Genomic DNA, 24,138 nt, shown 5'->3' on the forward strand with positions numbered 1-24,138 from the left:
AAATATTTTCACAACGAGACTTTTAGTAAGTGAATATTGTGTAAACAATAACCGAAGCCAGTTGAGAATACTCAATTTCTAGGCTCGTAACGTTTACACAAATCGCTTTCGAAGCTCCGTATTATTAATATTAATTTATAGATTTGGATATCAGGAACCATCCTCGATATACTGCATTTCTTATCAGTAAAAAAGTTATTTACTGAATTATTTATATCTCTCTGTGTGTTTGTCTGCTATTTTCGTTTTTTTTTTTAATTTGAGCCCTCCATTCGATACAGCATCAAAAACTATATCGAAGAAGTGATTGAATTTTTCGCGTCACTCTTACCGTTCCCGAGATATTGGCCAAACAATGGGCAATTTCCGAAGATTTAAGAAGCCATGTCGGGAACCATATGTTATAGAGAGATGATATTGGTGTTGGTCAATACCTAAGAGGGTGGTGAACATTTTGGTAGCAAATAGTAACCGGTGACTACTGGTTATGTCTGCGTTTGCTTTCATATTATTTTATTATATATATATTACGATATAATTGAGATCATATTATTGTTATCATATGTGTTTTTTAAAGTGTATTGCCATACAATGCTGGAAAACTGTAATTAGCACTTGCCTCTTGTTTTTTTTTTTTCGGAAATAAATAAATACATATTCAAGTTCTACCAATCGAGCTGTGACCTTATAATTTAATCTGTATCTACAATTTTGCTATCAGGTAGTACCTTCTTGGTGTCAAGCTTCTCATTTAGGACCGAGGCCATATGACACGTGGATTTGCATTTTAAGTTAAAATCCAACCCATCATAATGGGTTTAATGCCCTCCCACCAGACCCAGTTCACTAACGGCGTGCGTGCCAGCCACTCGACCAATTGGGAGGGTGGATTTTATACTAGTCTCTGGTGTTGCTTTTATTTTATTGAATGCACATAAAATAATTTTAATTATGCGATTACACTTTTTGGTGATAATATATGCTTCAACCTATTGTTTATTTGCAAATATGGCATTTTAGAAGCTAGTTGAAGAAAAGTAATAACTATTTCATTATATGCCAGAAATCGTGAAAGAATATTATTGAAACAGGATGGATGATTACAAATTATACGAGCAAGTAGTTTCAAATATGAAAGAGAAAAAAAAATCTTATTACTTACCAACGAAGGAAACATTTCGAATGTATCTGAGTAGCTCTTGACCCTCAGGAGCAGGCGATAGCTCGTCACAATCTTTAAATTGAGTATAATTACAGACATCGATTGTCAAGTTGTGTACTGCATGGGCCATTGCGTACACGGCGTCCACTGGAAATAACAGATGAAGAGTTTAGAATTAGATGGGTAACAAATATTCAGAAATTGATAAGACAAGTTCTATGATATATCAAACCTCCCACTCAACCTAGTTTAAGCGAGAGTTAGGGAAACTTCTACTATTCGAGTTGATTTACATTTATGTGCCTGTCCGTCTATTCCACAATAACTCTTCTAAAACGTATCCGATTTTGATCAAATTTGGCATGACTTTTCCTTATGCTTGTAGAAATAGGGTTGGAATCCATCAAGTATGAGGTGCGTGAAGAGGGTTAAAATCAACCCAAAATTGCAAGTTTCCACATGTACAGTCAGCGATAAAAATAGTTGAATCCGTGGCTGCTATAATTTAATTAGGTATGTAAAGGAAGAGTTGTATTTGTGCTTCATCGACTGGGGAAAAGCTTTCAACCGAGTCAGTTGGACAAAATTTCTGAAAATACTTAAAGAAATCGGAGTCAACTGGAGAGATCGACGACTCATTCAAAACCTGTACATAGGACAACGAGTGAAGATGCGCTTGAATGAAGGAGAAACCAATAGTGTGGAGATTGGACGAGGAGTCAGACAAGGATGTAGTTTGTCGCCCCAATTATTCAACATTTACAGCGAATGTTTAATGAAGGAAGCATTAATGGGAACTGGAGACTTCAAGATTGGAGGACAGATCATTAACAAGATCAGGCATGCAGATGATACGGTTATAATAGCTAAAACCGAAGGAGGACTACAGGAGATGATTGACAAAATAGTTGACACTGGAAAACTGTATGGAATGGAAATTAACATCGAAAAGTCGAAAGCCATGAGAATATCCCGTGGAAACACGACCTTACGAATCAGAGTAGAACAAAGAGAATTTGAAGAGGTCGATAATTTCAAGTATCTGGGAAGTATTTTGACGAAAGATTCTTACTGCACCAAAGAGACCAGGTCAAGAATTGCCATACCTAAAGAAGCATTCAACAAGAAAAGATCACTCTTAACTAGCAGGCTAATATTGGACTTAAGAAGTTGGTCAAGTGCTATATATAGAGCATTGGACTGTATGGTTCAGAGACTTAGACATTACGGAAGTTAGAGAAGAAATATTTGGAGAGCTCCGAAATGTGGTGTTGGAGGAAGTTGGAGAAGATAAAATGGACAGAGAGCAAAAAACGAGGATGTTTTGAAACTGATAGGAGAGAAGAGGACACTTCTAGCCACTATTCTTCGTAGAAAGGTCAATTGTATTGGACACACCTTGAGAAAAGATTGTCTTCTTCACACCGCCATAGAAGGAAAGATGGAAGGGAAGCGAGGAATAATAAGAACAAGAACACAGCTGATCGATGATGTGAAAGATAGGAGAAAATATTGGGAGTTAAAAGAGGAAGCTGAAGATCAACAAAAGTGGAAGAAACATTTCCAGGCCCAAATATAAAATTAAAAAAAAAAAATCCTCATTAGTCCCAGGACCTGCCGAAAGGCAGAATACCTAATAATAATAACAGTGTCCAGAATTTTTGTTCCTATCACAAACGCCTGGCCAGATGCAACCACATTTACATGAAACTTTTCAAGTATAGGTAGCTCTGTAGAGCATAGAAACAGGCTTTTGCTGTGTAATCGGTGAACGAAAAAAAGAATCCACTTTAACATTGATCTCTATTGATCGGAGCGTGTTGTCCAATGAGTATCATATATCAAAGACATTATAACTCGTTGTATGTCTAATGTACTATTACATTACAAAATGCATATGAGAAGAAATAAAAAATATACTGATCATACATAAGTTACAAATGGTTGAAAAAAACTGAAATTTCGAATATGGAACAATTGAAATAATGTAAATCTTTGTATCGATTCATGGTCTTACTCCAATTCCCCGTCTTTCTCCTTATTTCAACATGTCTTTCCTTCTCCACAGGAGATCTAATTATTACACTGATGATGGATTGAAATTAAAATTGAAGACGATAAAGAAGAAAGCTCAGACGTGCTAGAGCTCGAATCGGGATCTTCTGCTTAGAAATTCAAAGCCTTAAGAAGCATCATCACGGCTAAATTAAAATGCCGCTAACTTTACAAAAATTATGTGATATCTTCAAACAAATAAAAGACAATCGAAATGTGAAACAAGAGCGCCGTAGACAATATTATTTTACATGAGATGCCGTTATCATGACTCACCTATCTGCTTTCGATTTCCGGCCATTTTGAAAATCGGAATTTATTTTCGCGTTTCTAAATGGCTGCAAACAGAAAGCTACTGGGTGGCTTATGATAAGGGTATCTCGTGTAAAATAATATTGTCTAGGGCGCTCTTGTTCCACATTTCGATTATCTTTAATCTATTTGAAGATATAACGTAATTACTGTAAAATTAGTGGTATTTTAATTTCGCAGTGATTAGGCCTCTTAACCACTCACTTACGCTAATCAATTCTTATAATTTATATAAAAATTGTTAGCCAGTTAAAATACTTTAATGTGAGTTTAGATGAGCCAGTAAGGCCCTATGAAGAGATGATCATTAGTTGAGTTCATTAATTTTCTTCATAAAACTTTACTGCTTAGGTAATTGTTATCGCAATTCTATTATTATTTTTATTATTAACCACTATAACAACTTCTTGTAACATTCGCTCTATTGAGCAAATATTTTTATGTATTTTAAATAGCATACAAATTATTTCACATTATAATATCTATTTGGCAAAATCAGAAAATTTTCTTTTTGAGAAAACAAACAAACAAAAAAAAAAAAAAAAAAAACACCCCTTTCGTTGTGAACAAAGAACCTTTTTCCGGCAAGCAGATGGAGGAGACACATACTGTCTGAGTTCCGTTCTTTCCTTTGTATGCATCGACAACACACAGATCACTTAGAAACACAGATAGTGGAAGAAAGAGCTAAAACGTGCTTATGTATACAAAAGGTCGATCCGCGTATATGTGTCCAATTTTACACCCGTACCCCTGACCACAGAAGTGACCGAACCAAGTGGTTAAACGCGTGTGCTATACCTGGAGGTCCATTCTATCGTCTGCCAAGCAAAACTGTGTATCGTGTGCATCATGGTTCCAAAGGTGAACCGTTTTTGGAAGGGCTACGTAATTGGACTTTTCCACGCCAAATATTCGGTTTCTAAAATTCAAAAACAGTGCAAAGAAAATGGTTGTGCATTGGATTCGACGACTATCAAGAACATAAGCAGTATAAAAAAGAAGACATACCAGGTAAGCATTCACCCACTAAGGGGTCGAGGAAGCGAGCGTGTACCACAGTGACTCCACAAGTAGCTCAGAAGTTGCGGCGAATGGCCTTACAAGAAAATCCCCCTCCGCAACGTGTGATGGCAGCTCGACTCCACATACCGGTATCAAGGAGACAACCCAAATACCAACGTTTGGTGTGGCTTAATAGCATATAACATCATTGGGCCTTTTTACTTTGCAGAGACAACTATCTTTGGTCACATATTTTTATATGTTAGTTAAATGTGTGTTCCCTCAGATAAGATATCAACATCCACACCTGCTCTTCCAGCAGGATGGAGCACCTACGCATTGACATGTGAAAGTTCGTAACTCATTGAGTGTCAAAGATGAATTGAGAGAGTTGCAAATGCCATGACTACCCTTGTCGCCTGACATCACTCCCTGGATTTCTTCCTGTGAGGATATGTTAAGAACATGTTGTACTCTACCAAAGTGACAACTCTGGATAACTTCGTGAGAGAATTAAAGCTTCAATTGAGACACTTACGCCAGATGCCAAATGATACCTGGAAACGAATCGTGTATCAGTTAGACATCCTTCGTGTCACTCACAAATCTCATATAGAAATGGTGGGATTGCACAAACAAAACTTCGAAGCTTCGTGTATAAATTGTTGTATGAATCTTCTTTCTGTATCGAACACATGTTGCATTACAGGCATTTCAAGCTCGGGTGTAGAAACGTCTCGCACACCCTGTATTGAATGATCCAAAGATGAAACGCAACTATGATAAGGTAGGTGAAGCTTTTAAAAGTTCTCTCCCACATTACAACTCGAAGCTGGAGTATTTTGACCAATCCCATCCGCTTATTTATAGACTCTGTTTGTTTTCAGGTCGGAACAATAATAACCGTTCTATTTTCTGTCATTAGAGGGAATAAACAGTTTATGGATTTTACATTTTTCAACGAACTTAACAAGTTCATTACTAAATTATCTATGTCTATATGTGTCTGTTTGTCCGTCTGTCCGTTAATTGCGATTTTTTTTTCAATTTTGAACTATGCATTAGATAGAGCATCAAAAACTATCAGGGAAAGTAATTAAATTTTTCGTGTCATTCTTACCGTTCCCGAGATATTGGACAAAAAAATGGCCGACTTCCAGAGATTTAAGGAACCATATCTCGGGAACCGTAAGTCATAGGGAGACTATATTGGTGTTGATCAATATCTAAGAGTGGCCACTGTTACCCAGATATTGGCCAAAAGCTCGAATTTCTAGATATATAAGCCGCCATATCTCGAAAACTGTAAGTCATAGAGGTGATGTTTTACTATTTTTTTTCTCGAGAAAGAGAAGAAAGCGCGGATAAAATGATTTACTTTTACACCTAGGAACAATGACAGTTATCTTTCCCACTCCACGTATTCCATTTCTTTTTTTCTAAGTTCGTTCTGGCAATGCTTTTGGTGCATTCTCAACTGGTTTAAATTTGTATAATACAGCTACAAATGGACAAAATGACTTTTCTAATATTTTTATCATTATAGCAGAATATATGTCTAATGCTTTTCTTCTTTTGTAATTAATAAACACTATATCATGTATTTAGAAACTCAATTATCTTGTTATTGTGGAGTTACAAATTAAGAAGGGTCATATACCATCAGACTAGCATGATAATATTTTTACTGTGGCATAAATTTATCCGTTGATATATTTTTTTAAAGAATAATTCAGTGTTGTAAACTATATTTACATTGTCGGACGCTCGTTCCTTGCATAGGGGAAAAAAAAAGTTCTTGCTCTGCAAGCATGAGTATTGAATTGTAGTGTCAAGATTTCTATTAATCACTATTGTTGCGAATAATATGGTCAATGTTTTAAGGATATATAAGAAAGGGTGTAAATTCCAAGCTATTAAGCCTTAAAGGACTTAGCTGTGAACAGGGCCGTGCCGTGGGGGGGGGGGGGGCGAGCGGGACGACGGCCCCGGGCGCCGAAGTAAGAAGGCGAAAAATTCAGGAGAAAAAAGGAAAAAAAGATAGGAAAAATTGCTTGGAATATATGTATGGGGGCGCCGTCGTATACTCTCGCCCCGGGCGCTGATTTTCCACGGCACGGCCCTGGCTGTGAATAAGAGAATCGTTGGATGCTCAATAAGTAAGCTGATGACAACAATATTTTAGTAGACGTTGTTATATAAAACCATATGTTATATAGATCGAATGATTGAGCATTAAGATGCATAATGGAATACTAAAGATTTTTAATTATAGTTGAGCATTCTTTTCAGCAGTGCGCCTATTTAAGTAGTGGAACCACAACTCAACGTGGGATACGAATCACATGAACTCCTATCGAGAATTGAATCCTGGTCTCTCGCGCTCGAGAGGATAATAAAGTTGTAAATATACTTCATACTCTGCTTGAGGCTGTGGTATTTTACATTTACAATTCTTATGCTTATTGTTTTCTAATCGAATTGGAAAAGGAAAGAGTTGAGAAGGGGTTATTCAAAGAAATGTTCACAGTGTAATAACAAAATAACAAGTGGGGGCACGGTGGTTCAATGGTAGATAGCTTATTTCTAATGCGTGAGGTCCCTGGTTCGATCCCCGATCAAATAAGTTTGTGGTACACAACATCGCGTCCATGGATTTTCTTAGTGTACTTCCGTTTCATTCCACACTCTTATTCTACGAATTTTTCCATAATCATTCCCTTGCCTTAGTCATTGTCTCCCTTAGCCTAAAAGAGCATAATCGTAGTATATTAAATTGAAATGTTTCATTTCATTGTTTTTTTTTTCATTATATGATAATAAGTCCATGTAATTGATTACCCATCTGTCTAGATAATTAAGAATCTTCGCTATACTTCCGAACCTCTTTATTAAATTTTAGTAAATATATATTTTTTTAAAATAAGGAATATTAAACTAGTAATGAGAGGAAAAAAGTCTTCATTGATTTTAGCAAATCGACGGTTGTAACAGGCATTGCATGCACCTATCATTTTGACGACCAATGACTCAGAAACCAAACGACTGCACAGGATAAAAGTTTCACATACGTACTATGGAAGTGAACGTCTAGGTTTATGCCTAGTTTGGTTAGATTTGAATAAGTTCCGAAGATTTGTTCGATGAATATTGTCCGTGTAATTGATTTTTATTAAAAAATAAAAAAAAAAAAATAAACAAATAAAGAATCACAATTTTGAAAGTGAACTACATATTATATATTGTAAGGATCCCCACATCATGACAAAAGCACATGTCAACACAACAAGTGTAATTGCTTCTAAACTAGCCTAGCAGATGAGAATCCGACACGAAAGACACCGAGGAACGCCGAGAGAAGACGGACCTCACGAAAGGACACTAAGAGGACAGATAAAAGCTCAACCACCGAGAGACCTGGTATCAGTCGACCAACTGATCGCTTAACCATTACCTTCCTATATCGCTGTGGGCTAGTAGCACCTCTTCTTTTACCCTATATCGCACTGGACTAGAGATCCCATCTTAAACTTATAATCCGAATCTAACCTACAACCTGCTAAGTGTTCTGGAAACTGACATGAGTGGAAGGGGAACGCGGCAAAACATCTAATATTCCTTCACTTGGTCATTGAGGAAGAGACATTGAATTAGAAACATTTGTATTCATTATATTTTGTAATAAAATTTGGTGAAGGGAAAAAGTCGCCCGGGCCATCATTTAGACTAACTATCAAATCATTGCAATATTAAACTCTATAAAATGAAACAATACTACTTTTATATCTTCTCTTATGGGATTAGAAATACACAAATAACTGTCTACAATATTAAGAAATGAAATTAAATATTTCGTACCACGATCATCCTCTTGAGGATAAGGGAGACGATGATTAAAACAACTGAATGATGATGGAAGAATTATTGGAATGACGAAACGGGAGTACCTCGAGGGAATCCACGAAAATGATCTTGTCCACCACAAACTTACTTGGACAGTGATCGAACCATGGACACCACGCACCAGAGGTAAGCACAATAACACAGAGCCTTATTTTTAGGAATAGGAAGAAAATCTTAAAATATATATATGGTACTTGTACCGATTATGGCCCGGGTCCCTAATATGGCCCACCCACCATATCTCTGCAGATTTACGTTGGTGCTACTAGATGACAATATAAACTATGTCCTCATGAAAAGCGTATACATATTTGCACGGCTCAGAGCACATAGTTTATATTGTCATCTAGTAACAACAACGTAAATCTGCAGAGATATGGTGGGTGGGACATATTAGGGACCTGAGTCATAATCGGTACAAGTACCATATGTATATACTGGAGATTCATGTAAACACCTTAAGCTTAAAATTTGGTCTCAATACGTTAAACGGTAGAGTAAAAAATGAAATGAAATCTTTGAGTTTTACGTCTCTCGGTTATGCCGGCTAGGCTAAATGAGACAGTGTTGATGAGAAATGAACGAAATGATGGAATGAAGAAAGTTGGAGAAAACGGCAGAACCCCGAGGAAACCTACGCACACAGTGTTTGTCCACCACAAACTTAACTTGGCGCGAGCTGGGATTGAACCAGGACCTCATACACCAAAGGTGAATGCTCTACCACTGAGCCACCGCGGTCCCTTAAACGATATACCGTCTAGGCAAGTGTACAGTCATGTCCAAAATGATTGTCGCATATCTATAACTGTCTTGTTGTGGCAATATAATTTGATAATGATTTTTGCAGGGTACTTTTAATCCTGTTACTATGTGTATAATCGTGAAATGCGTACTTGTAGTAAATTTCATAGGAAAATAATTATAAATACAAAAATTAGAATGAGTGAAACAAAATATTGCTAAATGGAGAATAAAAGATTTTTTTTCGTTATATTGTTCTTATTTGCTGCTTTTTTGTTATGGAATTTGCCACATACATGTGTTTGCCGATTATACACATACTAACGTTATAAGAAATATCGGTCGAAATCGTTATCAAATTATATTCCTGCAACAACATATTTATAGTCGTGCGACAATAATTTTGGACATTACTGTACATCAGGATGAACGGAGGAACAGACAAACAGATGTCGAAAACTCACTTTTTTTTTTTTTTTTTTTTTTTTTTTTTTGCGTATCCATGAACCATGAAGTCCGATGAAATTTCGAATTCGATTGTTTTTCCTCGATCAACTTATATACTTTTCACCTTTCGTCGCTCAAAAGTAAAAATATGTTCCAATGTGAAAACTAGAATTTTCGTTTGTAAATATTATCGCCTGAATCATTTTTAAAGCATTATTTTACACAATTATTTGTATTTGTGCTTTCACTTGAATTTCGTTCAGCTAGTTATTATTTTTTTTCTTTTCAAAACAATGCCATCAGGACAATCCTGTCTTTGTATATATATATATATATATATATATATATATATATATATATATATATATATATATATATATATAAAGGCCAGTTTCTTTGTCTCCGTGATGAAAAATGAGGGAAGTAGAAGAAATGTGACATTTGTATGAATGATTGAATGGACAGTATTTATTTTGTAACGATGGTGAACATTTTTCGTTTCTGTGTAGCCTGAAAAATGTGTTCGACCAGTTTGTTCAGTGCAATGTGTCACTGTGATGCGTGGTTGCATATCCGAGAAACAAATGGACGTGACAGGTTGCTGATAATGGGATGAGAAAAGAGTCGTGACAGATGGACAACGTGACAAACGTTGTGTTCTTTTCTCTGTAACCACGTATTATTATCTAGGGTTACCGGATGACATACTATAGAGCTGTTTCGCTTTTATTGTTAGAGAATGTGTGGTCACGTTTGAGCCATGGCAGCAGGGAATTACGTAGAATTGTGCATAATTTTGGGAGTCCTCAGGGGAATATTTTTCCTTCGCTATTCCTCTATTTGGTATCAAGTTATCTTAAAACAACCTAACTGATGGGAGATAAATAGTTTTCTTGATAATACAGTAATCAAAATAAAAAAAATAATAGTAATAACATTAATATATTATTTTACAATTTAAGATTAAATATGTTTAGGAACTATATATTCTGTTTAGTCGTAAGTATAATACTAATACACTGAGTATAATGTGAATGTGATGTTATTGACCACAGAAAGATCCTCCCTCCCTTCCCATTGAAGATGTGCACAAGAGAGGAGCAAAATATTAGGTTTCTGAGTAGTTAGGGTGAAATAAGACATACAGAGTTTGTTCAGGAAGTAGTAGGACTTATTTTGTTTTAACCCTTAACCGGGCAAGACATTTTTGTAACGTAAACGGGCAACCGGGGCCTGTGAGGCCCTGTATATGTTTTAAGTGCACAAAATCAATGCCTATTGTCACTTACTGTTTAGACTAGTCTAGAATGTACCGGCATATATTTTTGTCAAGTAGCGAAACTTCGTGTCACGCTTTTGTAAGCCAAGCAGAATAGCAAATCCGGTCCAGACAGTTTTGTAACGTAAACGGGCAACCGAGGCCTGTCAGGCCCAGTATATATTTTAAGTGCAGAACACTCAAAATTCAATGTCTGTTGCCGCATACTGTTCCGACTAAAGGTTACAATAGTCACGTGTTCAATATATAATTATGTGACAATTTGATCTAATATTTGACAGGAATTTCACTAAAGTTATACGGGGCCTCCTAGGCCTCGGTTGCCCGGTTACGTCAGGAAAAGATTTTCAAATTAAAAAAAAAAAAAAATACATTAGCTTTACCAACTCGATATGTTCATGATTTTAACTTCGACGAAAGATAGAAGAATTCAGTATTTTATGTCTTCGAAATATGTATGGTTATTGAGAAATTTTAGAAAAATGAAGCTACTGGGCCTGGGAGGCCCCGGTTGCCCGGATAAGGGTTAAATGCCAAAACGTGGTGCAGGAAGGGGATATTACTGGGCTCGTTGGGTGGTGGTGGGTTTTAGCTACCAGCGCACCAGTTGCAAGTTGTCTTCATGCCTTCACGGTGAGTAGATCGAGTTTAAGATTAACCCCTTTTCATCTCCACAATGAATCGTTTGTTAGAGCAGAGTAACGCGGCGAAGGTTTGCGTCAAAGTGACTAGGACTGCGAGTGAGACCCATGACATGATCAAGACTGGCTATGGGAGAAATGCCATGGGTCGATCAAGTGTTTTTGAGTGGCACAAACTGTTTCAGGAGGTACAAGAGAGCAAGTCGAATATCAGCAACGGTCAGGATGCCCTTCAACGCCAAAAAAGAGTGACGAAAACTAAGTGAAAGTGCGAAATCTTTTGAACACTAGTGGAAAACTTGAATAACTCAGAAAACGAGACACCCGCGTTCGTCCAGCAATCACTGGGACATGGAAGCGTCATAATAACAATGTACCGAACCACACCGCCTTTGTTGTCACGGACTTCCTGACCAAATATGGCATCACAGTTTTTCCAGCCACCCTACAGGCCAGATGTCGCTCCTGCAGATTTCTTCCTCTTCCCCCGACTGGAAAGGGTCATGGAAGGACGGCACCACGGCTCGGTCCAGGCCATTTAAAAGGCCGCAACGAGGGAGCCGAAGAACATTCCAGTTCCTGCGTTCCAAGGAGCCTCCAGTGATTAGCACAGTCGCTGGAAACGCTGTGCTGATGCAGAAGATGCATGTTTTAAAAACTATTAAATCGATGTGTCAAAATTGTGAATACTTCTTTTTATTATTTTAAACAAACATTTTTAAAAACTTTCCGAACAAATCCTGTACAATCATCGAAGGAGATAGAAACCGTGTGAAGATTAGTGTGTGTCGCTACGAAAGACACAGAAAGTACGAAAGACACAGAAAGTTTAAAAGTGATGTGTGAAGCAGAGATGGTGTGGATTCACTTGGCCTATGATCTACGGACACACCACAACCTTAGGTTGATTGTGACTCTTCATCCACGTGGTCATGAGAAAATGACCTCAAAGCTAGATAGAATCTTCGAAGTTTCGTTTATGACAATGGTAACTGTGCACACATCATAATGCATAAACTACACAGAATTTAATACATTTTTAATTGCGTTTGTATACTCATTTGGGGACAATCAATCCAAGGAAACCATTTTCTTAAAATACACATCCTAGAAAAGTGATCTCAATATATATATATATATATATATATATATATATATATATATATATATATATATATATATATATATATATATATATATGGCCTATGGAACCCAGTGGTTGTGGGTCACAGTGGCCCATGTCCTGTTGACCCACAACCCAATTATCCAGTCACAAATCTTGACAAACTGACCCGCTCCATTTGGCGGAACGAGGAAGTGGGAGGAAACGGGAGCATCCCGAGAAAACCCACCGACAAGATGTCGACCACAACTTGTTGAGCGGGGATCGAACCAGGAACGCTACACGCCAGAGGTAAACACTTTAACACTGAGCCACTGTGTCCCTCTCCCATTTACCACTCGAGAGTTTGCTGACCTGACATCATGGTTACCCAAATCTTTCTGCCCAATTCTAAATATGATTACGACCCTTGTCTTAATAATAAACGGAAAACTCAGTTCGTATGAAATTAATTTTTCATTCAATTAATTTTGCAAATAATTTAATTGAAACAACACATTTTAAGTTGCTAATTAAATTGTCACACTACAAAATAAGAAATAACAACAAGTTTAGGATAGGGACATGAAACGTGCGCACCATGTTGCTGGAAGGAAAATTACAAAAACTTAAAGAAGAAATGAAACAAAATAAGCTAATATAGACTTGATAGGAGTTCGTGAAGTAAGACGGAAAGGTAATAGGGAGTCGAGAAGCGAAGGGTATAAAATGTTTTATTTCGGTAATGAAAAAGGCGGTCATAATGATGGGGTAATAATTCTGTGTAAGTGCTTAAAAGAGAGAGTAGTGAAAGTAGGATTTAATTATGACAGGGTTATGACGTTAAGACTTTATATATATATATATATATATATATATATATATATATATATATATATATATATATATATATAAAGAATTTAGTGGGTAAAATATAAGAATTAACATTTAATGCTATCACTCTCTTACAATAGTTAGTGTGTGATTGTCGTTGTCAGATATATATTTTTGTCAATCTGTTTATATTCACTCTCATGTATAATAATATAAATGTTGCAATTTATAAACTATTTACGAGATCTGATCAAAAAATGCGGTGAACAATTTTATTAGAATCAAAGTAACAAGCTTACATAGACTTTGATTTAATCTCCTTCAAATTACTGTCCTTCCCTAGCAATGTGCTTATCCAAACGTTGAATCTATTACTGGAAGCATTTCTGGAAGACTTCTTTTGGAAGAGCGATCAGCTGCTTTCTCTCGGCCCTCGCAATGTCAGGAATAGTGTCAAACGTTTTCCTTTACGCACCATTTTAACTTTTGAGAAGAGCCAGAAGGCGGATGGTGCTATATCTGGAAAGCACAGCGAATGTGGACAGACATACTTTTTTCCGCCAAAAATTCACGGATCTAAAGCAAGGTGTGATACGGGGCGTTTTTGTGGTAAATAAAGAAGCCATTTGTCCAATTAGTCGACGGTTAAAATGCTTTTCACGGACCCATACAATATGTTTAGTTCTTCGAAAAGCTCTCAAATAGTCATACGCAAATTTGAACAAATAATTTCTGCCACTTTTTGTACGTTTCCATGTTTTTGACGTCGAAGGACGTCTGGATCTTTGCTCGTTTTCATCCGGTTTCTGGCCGCTTCTGAATCTCTCATATCACTTGTAAACAGTCTCCAATGCTACCTCTTCATCGTCATACACTGATTTTGACATTTCGTGATCTTCTTTTGGACTTTTTTGCAGCTTAGAACAAAATTTAATGTTAGCGCGCGACAGACACTCTTAACACATCCTCACTCTTCAGAACGTTTAGAAAACGTGCCGCTTGCAGATAGACAACATATCTGGTTTCAGCACGAATGTGCCTTCGCGCATTTTGACCGGGAAACCAGGGTTCAGCGATCACTGGATTGGAAGGTGTGGACCTCCTCCGTGGCCACCTCGGTCACGCGACCTCACACCATTGGATTTCTTTTTGTGGAGGGGAAACGAAACGACTTGTGTATAAAACAAATGTGGAAATTGATGGGGACCTCGTTGCTCGCATCAATGCTGCTGCTGGGGCAATTAGTGGTATGCCACATGCATTTGTGCCTACCAGACAAGCTGTGCTTCGCCGATGTCATATCTGTATTGTCGTCAATGGCGAACACTTCCAACAACGTCTCTGAATATTACAGTGTTTGTGAGGCTTTCTGCACACTGCATAGTGTCTTTAAGTGCGTGGTACAGTCACAAACATTAATAAATGGAGGCTGAAGCCATTATTTCTTATGGCTCCAACCTCCATTTATTAATGTTCGTGACTGTACAAGCTACAATTAGTGCAGATCCTGAAGCTTATTGATAATTGTTCTCTAAATGTTAACGGTTCTGTGTTTCCCTTTTATTCAGGTCATTTTCTTTTCTTTCGGATGCTGTTCCAGCGGTAGAGAGACTTGTGCCAATTTGTTTTATTTATTCTTCGTAAGAATGTACACTGTACGAATTTGCGGCTTCATTTTCCTATATTTTGAGTGCGTAATATTCTCCCAGAAGAAGTGGGACGTGGTAACATGTTGTTACTTTCAAGTTGTATCAGAATTTGAACCATGTATACTATAAGAATTTAAAGTTATTTTCCATGTTTCGAGTGTGAGACAATGTTCCTGACGAAGGGGGTCATGGATTCAATTGTGTTCTTTTTACGTTATACCAGAAGTGACCCATGTGAACTAGAACATATTACTGTTATTCTCCTATGTTTTGAGTGTGGGACAGTGTTCCAGCAGAGATGGGGCATGGATGCAATTGTGTTCCTTTTACGTTGCACTATAATACCAACTAAGTGTAACAGCAGAATGCACAACGTCATTTTCGTATTTCGCGCACTGTGACGGTGTCACAGCAGTAGTGGAACATGTTGAATAGCTACATGTCGATATCAACACACACATTTGCCTCATTTCAATATTGATCATGCGATCCCACTAGTGACATTTCTTCAGTTTCCCCAGTTTATTTGTGTGTTCCCTTGCACAATTTCAACTTGGCCTCAGTTGTTGCATCCTTATTGGTATGCAACCGTGTACATCATATTGCATCGGTTTGAGGGAATATTATTGGTGAATTGGCAATGGCTTTCATGTTCTTGATGCTATTCTTTGCATTTCCGACGCTTTGAACTCACTTTTACTCAGTGTGAGTGTATTTTTGGTCATTTTTCATTACGTGTTTCCCCACATGTGAATCACCCTGCTTCATCTGTTGTGCTCTACCGACACTCCAGATGTCTTTCTAGAGCATTTGACTACAAATTCGCTACACTTAATACTCAGAACGTAACTGTTGGCCAGCATTCGTACCTGGCAATTACGCAACCACACAAAACATGCATGAAGTTGGCCGCCATTTTGTAATTTGTTAAAGATGTCGACATAGTACAAAAGAATAATTGTTACATGGTAGAAAAACTATCAATTCATATCAATTTAGACCAATTTTCATTTGGCAGACTATCCGGGACTCCCTACGTTTCTTTGGGTAATCCCTTGTGCGTGCACGGTAGAATTGTGAAATACGTATAATTCAATACAGCAGTTGTGACTTCTTCAGTGAATATTTTACCCACGCTCTTTACGTTGGATATTTTTCGAACTATTGGCGTCCGAAATTCATTTTCCCACGCTTTCGGCACCTTGTAGATCCGAAACTATGACCGATAGGCGAAAGCTCAGGATGACTTTTTTCCTGTCTCAGTAGCAGGAGTCACCTCCGAAGAGTTATAACACAAATTTTGCGACACCCTATACATAATTGGCAAATTAACAGCAGACGATTATTTTGGAGATACATATTAACCTGACTAGATACATGTGTTGTTGCTTTCTTGCTGCGTTTAGAAATTAAGTAATGTTCCATCGAAGTGCAAAATACACTTGGTTCCAATTTCGTAGTTATATGCCCTAATTTCGCAGTATTGTATGTTACTAATTTCACTATCCTATAGGGTTATTTGACTTAAGTGTTTCAAAGTGATAGGATCTGAATTACATGTGAACACACAGATATTTTTCATCATAGCTACAATTTATTGATGATTATTATTATTATTATTATTATTATTATGTAAACACAACGTTTATCATTTCAGAGAAATTAGCTAAGCTAAAAAAAACTACTACTAAAACCAATTCAAAAACATTAAACACGATGAAATAGAGATTAACTGCAATATTAAAAGTAGAACATGAAGAGAATTGAGTGCTATAGCAAGACTAGAAACAAAGAATGTTTATGCAGTTAAACATTATCTAACTCATATGATAGAGCAAGTGTTAGAAAATCAAATGGTTAAAATATAATAAATCAAATTATCTTAACTAAATAAAAGCTAGTAATGAAGCCAATTCAAAAATATTAAACGAAATAGCTGCAATATGAAACAATAGAACACGAAGAGAATTGAGTGCTCCATTAAAGCTATAAACAAACCAGTCTTAGGTAAACATAATACATGAAATGAAACGTTTATGGCATAGGAAAACTTATTATCTTCCTCCCTGCAACCAAGGCACATGAAATCAGACGCATAATCTTGATATAGTTCATGGACCTTGACAAAGCCTTTGACAACGGTGCCTCCTACAGAGCTTATTGCAACGAAGTCTCTACCATTGTTTTCTCGTGTACCGGGGCTACAAAGAGGCTTACCGAACTTAAGCCTGTACCGAAATTTATACGATGGCTAGGTATGTTTTGCATGTACGAGTATTATTACATTACTTGTAATTTCCTCTACACATTTGGGGGCGCGGTGGCTCAGTGGTAGAGCGTTCACCTCCGGTGCTTGGGGTCCCTGGTTCGATCCCAGCTCGCGCCGTGTGGACTTTGTGGACTTTGTGGTGGACAAACACCGTGCTCGTGGGTTTTCTCGGGGTTCTCCCGTTTCCTCCCACTTTCTTCATTCCACCATTTCACTCATCTCTCATTATCACCGTCTCCTTTAGCCTAACCGGCATAACCGTGGGACGTTAAACTTAAAGATTTCATTTCATTTCATTTTCCTCTACACATTTGCATGCACATGATATAATGTACTCTACCATCTATGCTACAAACACCTGGTGAATAAGCAGCTGTAGTTCATATCCCAGCGAGTACGAAAAAAATCATTACTTTTTTCTATTTCATCTAGTTTCTGATGGATTCTGCAGGTGGAAGAGCAGGTCAACATTTCTTCTTATAAAGGAATGCGTGCTATATATTACTCATGCGGAGAACTACTTTCATAATCTTTCCCAACTTCGTAATTCTTCACATTATGTGGTACTTGGAAATTAGGGATACTGCGAAATTAGTCATACTTACTTTATATACTCTGGTTAGTTTTAGTTATTCTTGTAGTAAATTCCAGAGTCGTGCTGGATAGAGCTGTATACATTTTTTTAAATTTTTCATCCTCGTATTCATTACATTATTCCTTATATCACTATTCTCATGGGGTCGTGGTGGCTCAGTGGAAGGCGGTGACAATAACCGAGTGATCTTGAGCGTTATGCTTTGGATCTTGAAGCACAATTCTTTAGAGTACAATAAATAAATAAATAAATAAAATATTGCCGTTTAACGTACCATGTTTTACGTCCTTTATGCTAAGGGAGAGGGATAATTAAGACAAGTGAATAACGACGGAAAAAAAGATAGAATGAAAATGTGGGAGGAAACTGGAGTACACCGAGGAAACAAACAGAAACGATGCTGTCCACCAGAAACGTACTTGGTCGGGGATTGAACCAGGGACACCACGCGCAAGGGGTAAGCGCTCTGCCGCCGAGACACCGTGCCCATCGCCATTAGGGTTCGAGTTCCTCTGAAGAGCATGCTCAGAATCTTACTGTCCTCGATATATGTGTTATGTGTCATTACAGTTTATGTAGTATAAATTTTGGGGGGAACAATACTTTTTGAACGTACTGTGTATTGTAAACTTCTAACACATAATTTTCGGTTTATGTATTAAATCCATTTGTTCTTTATTCAAACCAAAAATTAACGCAGAAGCTTCAGAATAATATAGGGAAAATTATATTTCGGGAAATAATTACTTTATTTATATAGTATTTTCGTCGTAAATTTATGTATATGGGCACCTTCAAATGGATGATTATTGAAATTATACATTTTTATTGCAATATAAATCATAGGTCAGTAATTGGGCATAATTTTCTGAAATTGTCCACCAATCTGATATTTGGTAGAATAATTTAGACCGACTTATTCCCTCTGAGATGCTCATATCGTGCTAAAATTCTGTTTCATCACATTTTTTTCGCTTTATATTTCCCGCCGCCAAAATTCCTTTGCTCTGATTGGGAACTACAGTATATTTCCGTCTTAGTATTTTGGCTTGTCTTCACCTTGTTCTTCGTGTGTCATTTCTAGAGACGGACTATATCAATTCTGCTCTTGGAAAATTTGTATTTTATCAGGATAAAAGCTATAGCAATCAGGTAACAATATATGAAATAGAAAATAAACTCGTTGTAAGCAGAACCGAGTCCTGTACTGTTAAAATCCTGCAGTGAAGCTAGTCAGAAATTATAAAATACAGAATTCAGCTCTGCAGACGCAATTTTTACATATACAAGTAGTTCTGGACAGGTTCATCAAAGTCAAGTGTGTTAATTGCCCGATCTTGCGGTCTCATCTAACTACGTTGGAAATTAGTGCTTTCATCAAAAATTTTCCATCCCAAAAAAATCAAAAATGAAATGAAATCTTTGAGTTTTACGTCCCACGGTTATGGCGGTTAGGCTAAAGGAGACGGTGAAGATGAGTAATGAATGAAATGGTGGAATGAAGAAAGTGGGAGGAAACGGGAGAACCCCGAGAAAACCCACGCACACGGTGTTTGTCCACATATTTCACTTGGCGGGGGCTGGAATCGAACCCGAGACCCCAAGCACCAGAGGTGAACGCTCTACCACTGGGCCACCGCCCCCCCCAAAAAAAATCAAAATCGGGTTGCAGTAGCTTGTTCAGATATATATAGTTGTGTGTAGTATATGTGATTTATTTTACATGTCGCCATGTGTAGGTTCTTTTATAGTTAATTTTCACCGTGTCATTGTAAATGTTGACAGGGACTCCCTTTTACTCTTAAATTGACTGCAGCTTCCAAATAGAATGGGTTCAAAAAGTGCCTAAAGGTTCTTTTCCCCTTAGGAAAGGAATCTTTCTTCCTTAATAGTTTCAATATGTTCCTTCCGGGCATTAACAATAATCATATAATTGAAAACATGTGTTAGTTGATAGAAGGACCACCTGGCTCTGATCCTTTTCCATCCCTTCTCAGTTCTCGAGCCCATTTAGAACAAGATAATATCAGTGATTTGTTTGGACTATATGTAGTAATTAATTTGTATAGTGATATGTGTTAGCATGCATAGTTTTAGTTTATGTGTGATGTAGTATGGATATGTGTAATTTAGTATGTTCTTAGTAGGAGTGATGTATGTGTGAACTTATTATTAATTTATTTAAGGACAGTGCACATAAACGTCCGTAAACAATTACTCATCGTTAGTGTTTTGTTCCCCCGAGACTTAAGCAATTAGTTAGTTCAAAAATATTCTCTTTTCCTTGAATATTGAGAAATATGTCTCAGTGCTGGACAATACGAATAGACAAATAAGTGAATTAAATTACCAACTAACTGTTCTGAAAAGAACAATACATTATGCAGTCTAGTAATTAACTATTTCATAAAAACGAACTTTATACTCGTTCTTAAACAGAAGTTAGTATACATGACGCTATTCTGTCGCCAGATTACAATTTCAAATTTTCTCCCTTCGTTGCTTTCAGTGATTAACCTCACTGTTGTTTTATAATATAAACACATTTATCCCAGGAATAGTCAGCAATATTGAATTTTTATTGCATATATATATCTATATATATATAATATGAAGCCGTGAAGTGCGAATATGTTGTGATTTGTATTGAAAGAATCGGGCCTTGGTTCATGCAAATTCCCACGTATCGGTCAGTACACGATAGTTTATGTAGTAGCTTGTTGATTTTAATATATATATATATATATATACATATATATATATATATATATATATATATATATATATATATATATATATATATATATATATATATATATATATATATATATATATAGAGAGAGAGAGAGAGAGAGAGAGACTGTTTTGATCAGTCTTGGGCATAAATATATAATAGAGTGTCTAGAAATGAATCTGTTATGAAATGTGAATAAATATAAATGATTAATAATAGTAATATATATATATATATATATATATATATATATATATATATATATATATATATATATATATATATATATATAAAATAGTAAGTGTGATTAAATGATAGGACACCTGTAAATATATGAGCCCAGTTGTATTTTTTGCCATAAGGTATTGATTGTTTATATATAATGATGAATGTTTCGAGCGCTGATCATTACGTTAGGATTTTGTGTGAGGAAATGTGTGTCGTGTGAAAACGACAGACCATGTTTTCATTTCGTGGCTTGATATTTACTAGTAATCATACACAGTAACTGCTTAGCTGGTCTGATGTTGTGAATGGTGATCACGTGGCAAACGATTCCGAACACTTTTCTAAGTAACTACAGAACAGAATAGCCGTTTTCATAATTGTCACAATTTAAATATAAGCGTTTAGCTTCACACTTGCAATAGTACTTTGTGACTTTGAATTTTTTCCACGTCATATTCCTATATTATTAATAATAATAATAATAATAATAATAATAATAATAATAATAATAATAATAATAATAATAATAATAATAATAATAATAATAATTTATCCCCAAACCAAACTACAGTTACAAAAATATTGTTGTTCAAATCTAAATCTGGGTACGATCATTGTAACAATAAGCACCAAAGCATGCTAATGATCAGTGTTGTCACTGCTTGTTTTGAAACATTAAAATAATACAGTTCTTTTTTTTGTTTTAAATTGGCAAATTATCTGTATGCTAGTGACATCTGTTAGTCAGGTAGTCAAACGATAGTGCAGATAGGGACATCTATTAGGAATATGCGACGGTTTGCTGTTAGGAATAAGCGTACTGAACTGAGAAATTTGTCGTTCACAAAATAGGATGTGAAACATTTAAATAGAATACAGTTTCTTTGGAAACCCACATCAAATTCACAAGTTTTTTTTCTTTTTTTTTCAATTTCAGTGTGGTCCGCTTTCATTTATTTCATTTAACGATTGATTTTGCGGCATCTCGTCGTTTCATTGGAAAAGGGCTCATGAGACACAAATAGGAGTATAAAAGAAAATGTCTATTCCATTTCCTACGAATCCCACCCGTTTCTGTCCCATTTTACAACACAAGGCAGGTTGTTTCTCTTCCTGCAAAACCTATTTCAGTGATAATGAGGGCACTCCATTTCCATTCGTTTTATATTTCTTAGCTCATTTGTGGCTAATGTATATACAATGACAAAAGAAACGTAATTACCTTTTCTGGTTAATGCGTATGTGATCCAGTTCAGGTATTGTAGCTTTGTTCTGTTTGTATATTCAGCTTAGAATGCTGATCTAATTCATTTATTTTATGACACACTAACAGGAAACTGACCTATATATATATATATATATATATATATATATATATATATATATATATATATATATATATATTACAAATGATATTAGCAGAATGCCCGTTGCTCGTACGGGGAGAATACATTTCATTTTGTACATAAAGAGCACCAAAACTGTCATCAATCAACTTAGGAACACCCAAAACTATGAATTCGATATAAATATATGTGTCATTTTCAATTATTTTTACATGTAGTCGTCCTCCATTAGGGGTGCTAATGGGGGCTGAATTTGGATTTAAACGGCATCGAAAGTGTCACTGTTCATCTCAGCGACCGCGAAAACTATAGGTACTAATATCGGTCATTTTTCATCATTTTTTGTATCTTCCGTCCCCTTCCCCTAAGATGCTCCATCGAAGTGAAATGATCAAATGTATCCCAGTCCTGAACCTGGTTAATGTTGAAAATTTGATTGGGAGGTTCAAAAGTTATTAAGCTACAAACGTAGTTTATATATATATATATATATATATATATATATATATATATATATATATATATATATATATATATATATATATATATATATATATATATAGCTCAAGAGAACTTTTTTTCTTGCCTCAGTGGCAGGATTCACCTCCGAAGAGTTGTAACACTAATTTTGCAACACCCTATATTTGGTAATATATATGCACATATGCAATTTATTGTGAAATTGGTCATTCTTGCCCTACCCTTATTTATTAAAACTGAACACAGTGTTATGGTTTCGACAACTTAACGTTATCTTCATCAGACACTAACTGAAACAACATTGAAATACCATACTGAAAAGAGAAAGGCCTAACACTCATTGTTTGTTTGGAAAGCCACCTGTGCATTTCTTTTTCGGGCCTCCAGCTTTTGAATCGGTCACCTGCCTGGAGTTGATTACCCATCCACCTGTGTTTCGAACGGGTATTATCGAGTCAGTTGAAAAAGAGGGAAAGTGTTTATTTAGGGTATATGGACATTTATAAACAACAGGTGGATTGACAGAACAAAAGATAAACACAAGTGGATGAATAGTTAAGTCTCGACAGGTGGCCGCTTCAATATGATAAGCCTATAATGAGAATATCAGATAGTATATCATAAGTTTACTATAATCTTTCAAAAATATATAAATAATAGCTTACATTATTTTTGTTAGATGGGCAAGTGGATATGCATTTTTACTAGTATGCTGCTCACCAATTGCGTTCAATTACAATATGCATGCAAACACATATCATAAAACTGTAAGCATTGAAAGGACTGATTAGTTTGTGACTACAAACAATATTTAAATGTATTCGGCTTTAAGAAAAGTCAATGCGGGTGGGCTCTGGACGAGTGGGTCCGTAGGGTGCAGGCACGGTGGGTATGCGCATAACTCAGGCATTTCGCACAAACTATAGTCACTGCAATAAACGTTTTATTCTTTCCGTAACAAATTGCAGGTACCTCTTAACTTTCGCTTCAGTTTATTTCGGTGTTTTTACATGATGTGCGTTATTTCACCCATTATTCACAATTCCAGTCTCTGATACAAAACAGTTACGTAGAGCGCTATGTAAATAATCTAAATATGTGGGGATATTACCTGAGAGGGGTGCAATAATGGAGAAATTCAGGAGGAGAATGAGATGAGTTAAAACGGAATCATGTATAAAAAAACCATTTTGTATTGTATGTAAATGCATTGTGTTAACTCATGACCCGCAACCACAGAAGCATGGGCGGAGTTATGGGGGGCACTGCTTCCCCAACTTTTACAAAAAATAAAAATTCCACCTACCGAACAAAAGGTCTGACCCCCCAGCACACAATTCCTAGCTCTGCTCA

General features: G+C 36.3%; 1 protein-coding gene across 2 annotated transcripts in view; it reads right to left on the minus strand.

Moving 5' to 3' along the window:
• LOC145687918 (metabotropic glutamate receptor 8-like) overlaps positions 1–24,138 on the minus strand; it is a 1,213,247-nt gene that overhangs the window by 172,163 nt on the left and 1,016,946 nt on the right. For both annotated transcript variants that reach the window (XM_081761477.1, XM_081761476.1), the window contains exon 7: positions 1,163–1,309. In XM_081761477.1, the coding sequence (XP_081617603.1) occupies positions 1,163–1,309 (147 nt within the window). The remainder of the gene's footprint in view (positions 1–1,162; positions 1,310–24,138) is intronic.

Source organism: Thermobia domestica, chromosome 6 (genome assembly GCF_964235325.1).
Source record: "Thermobia domestica chromosome 6, izTheDome1.hap1.1, whole genome shotgun sequence".
In the NCBI taxonomy this organism is placed as follows: Eukaryota; Metazoa; Arthropoda; class Insecta; order Zygentoma; family Lepismatidae; genus Thermobia; species Thermobia domestica.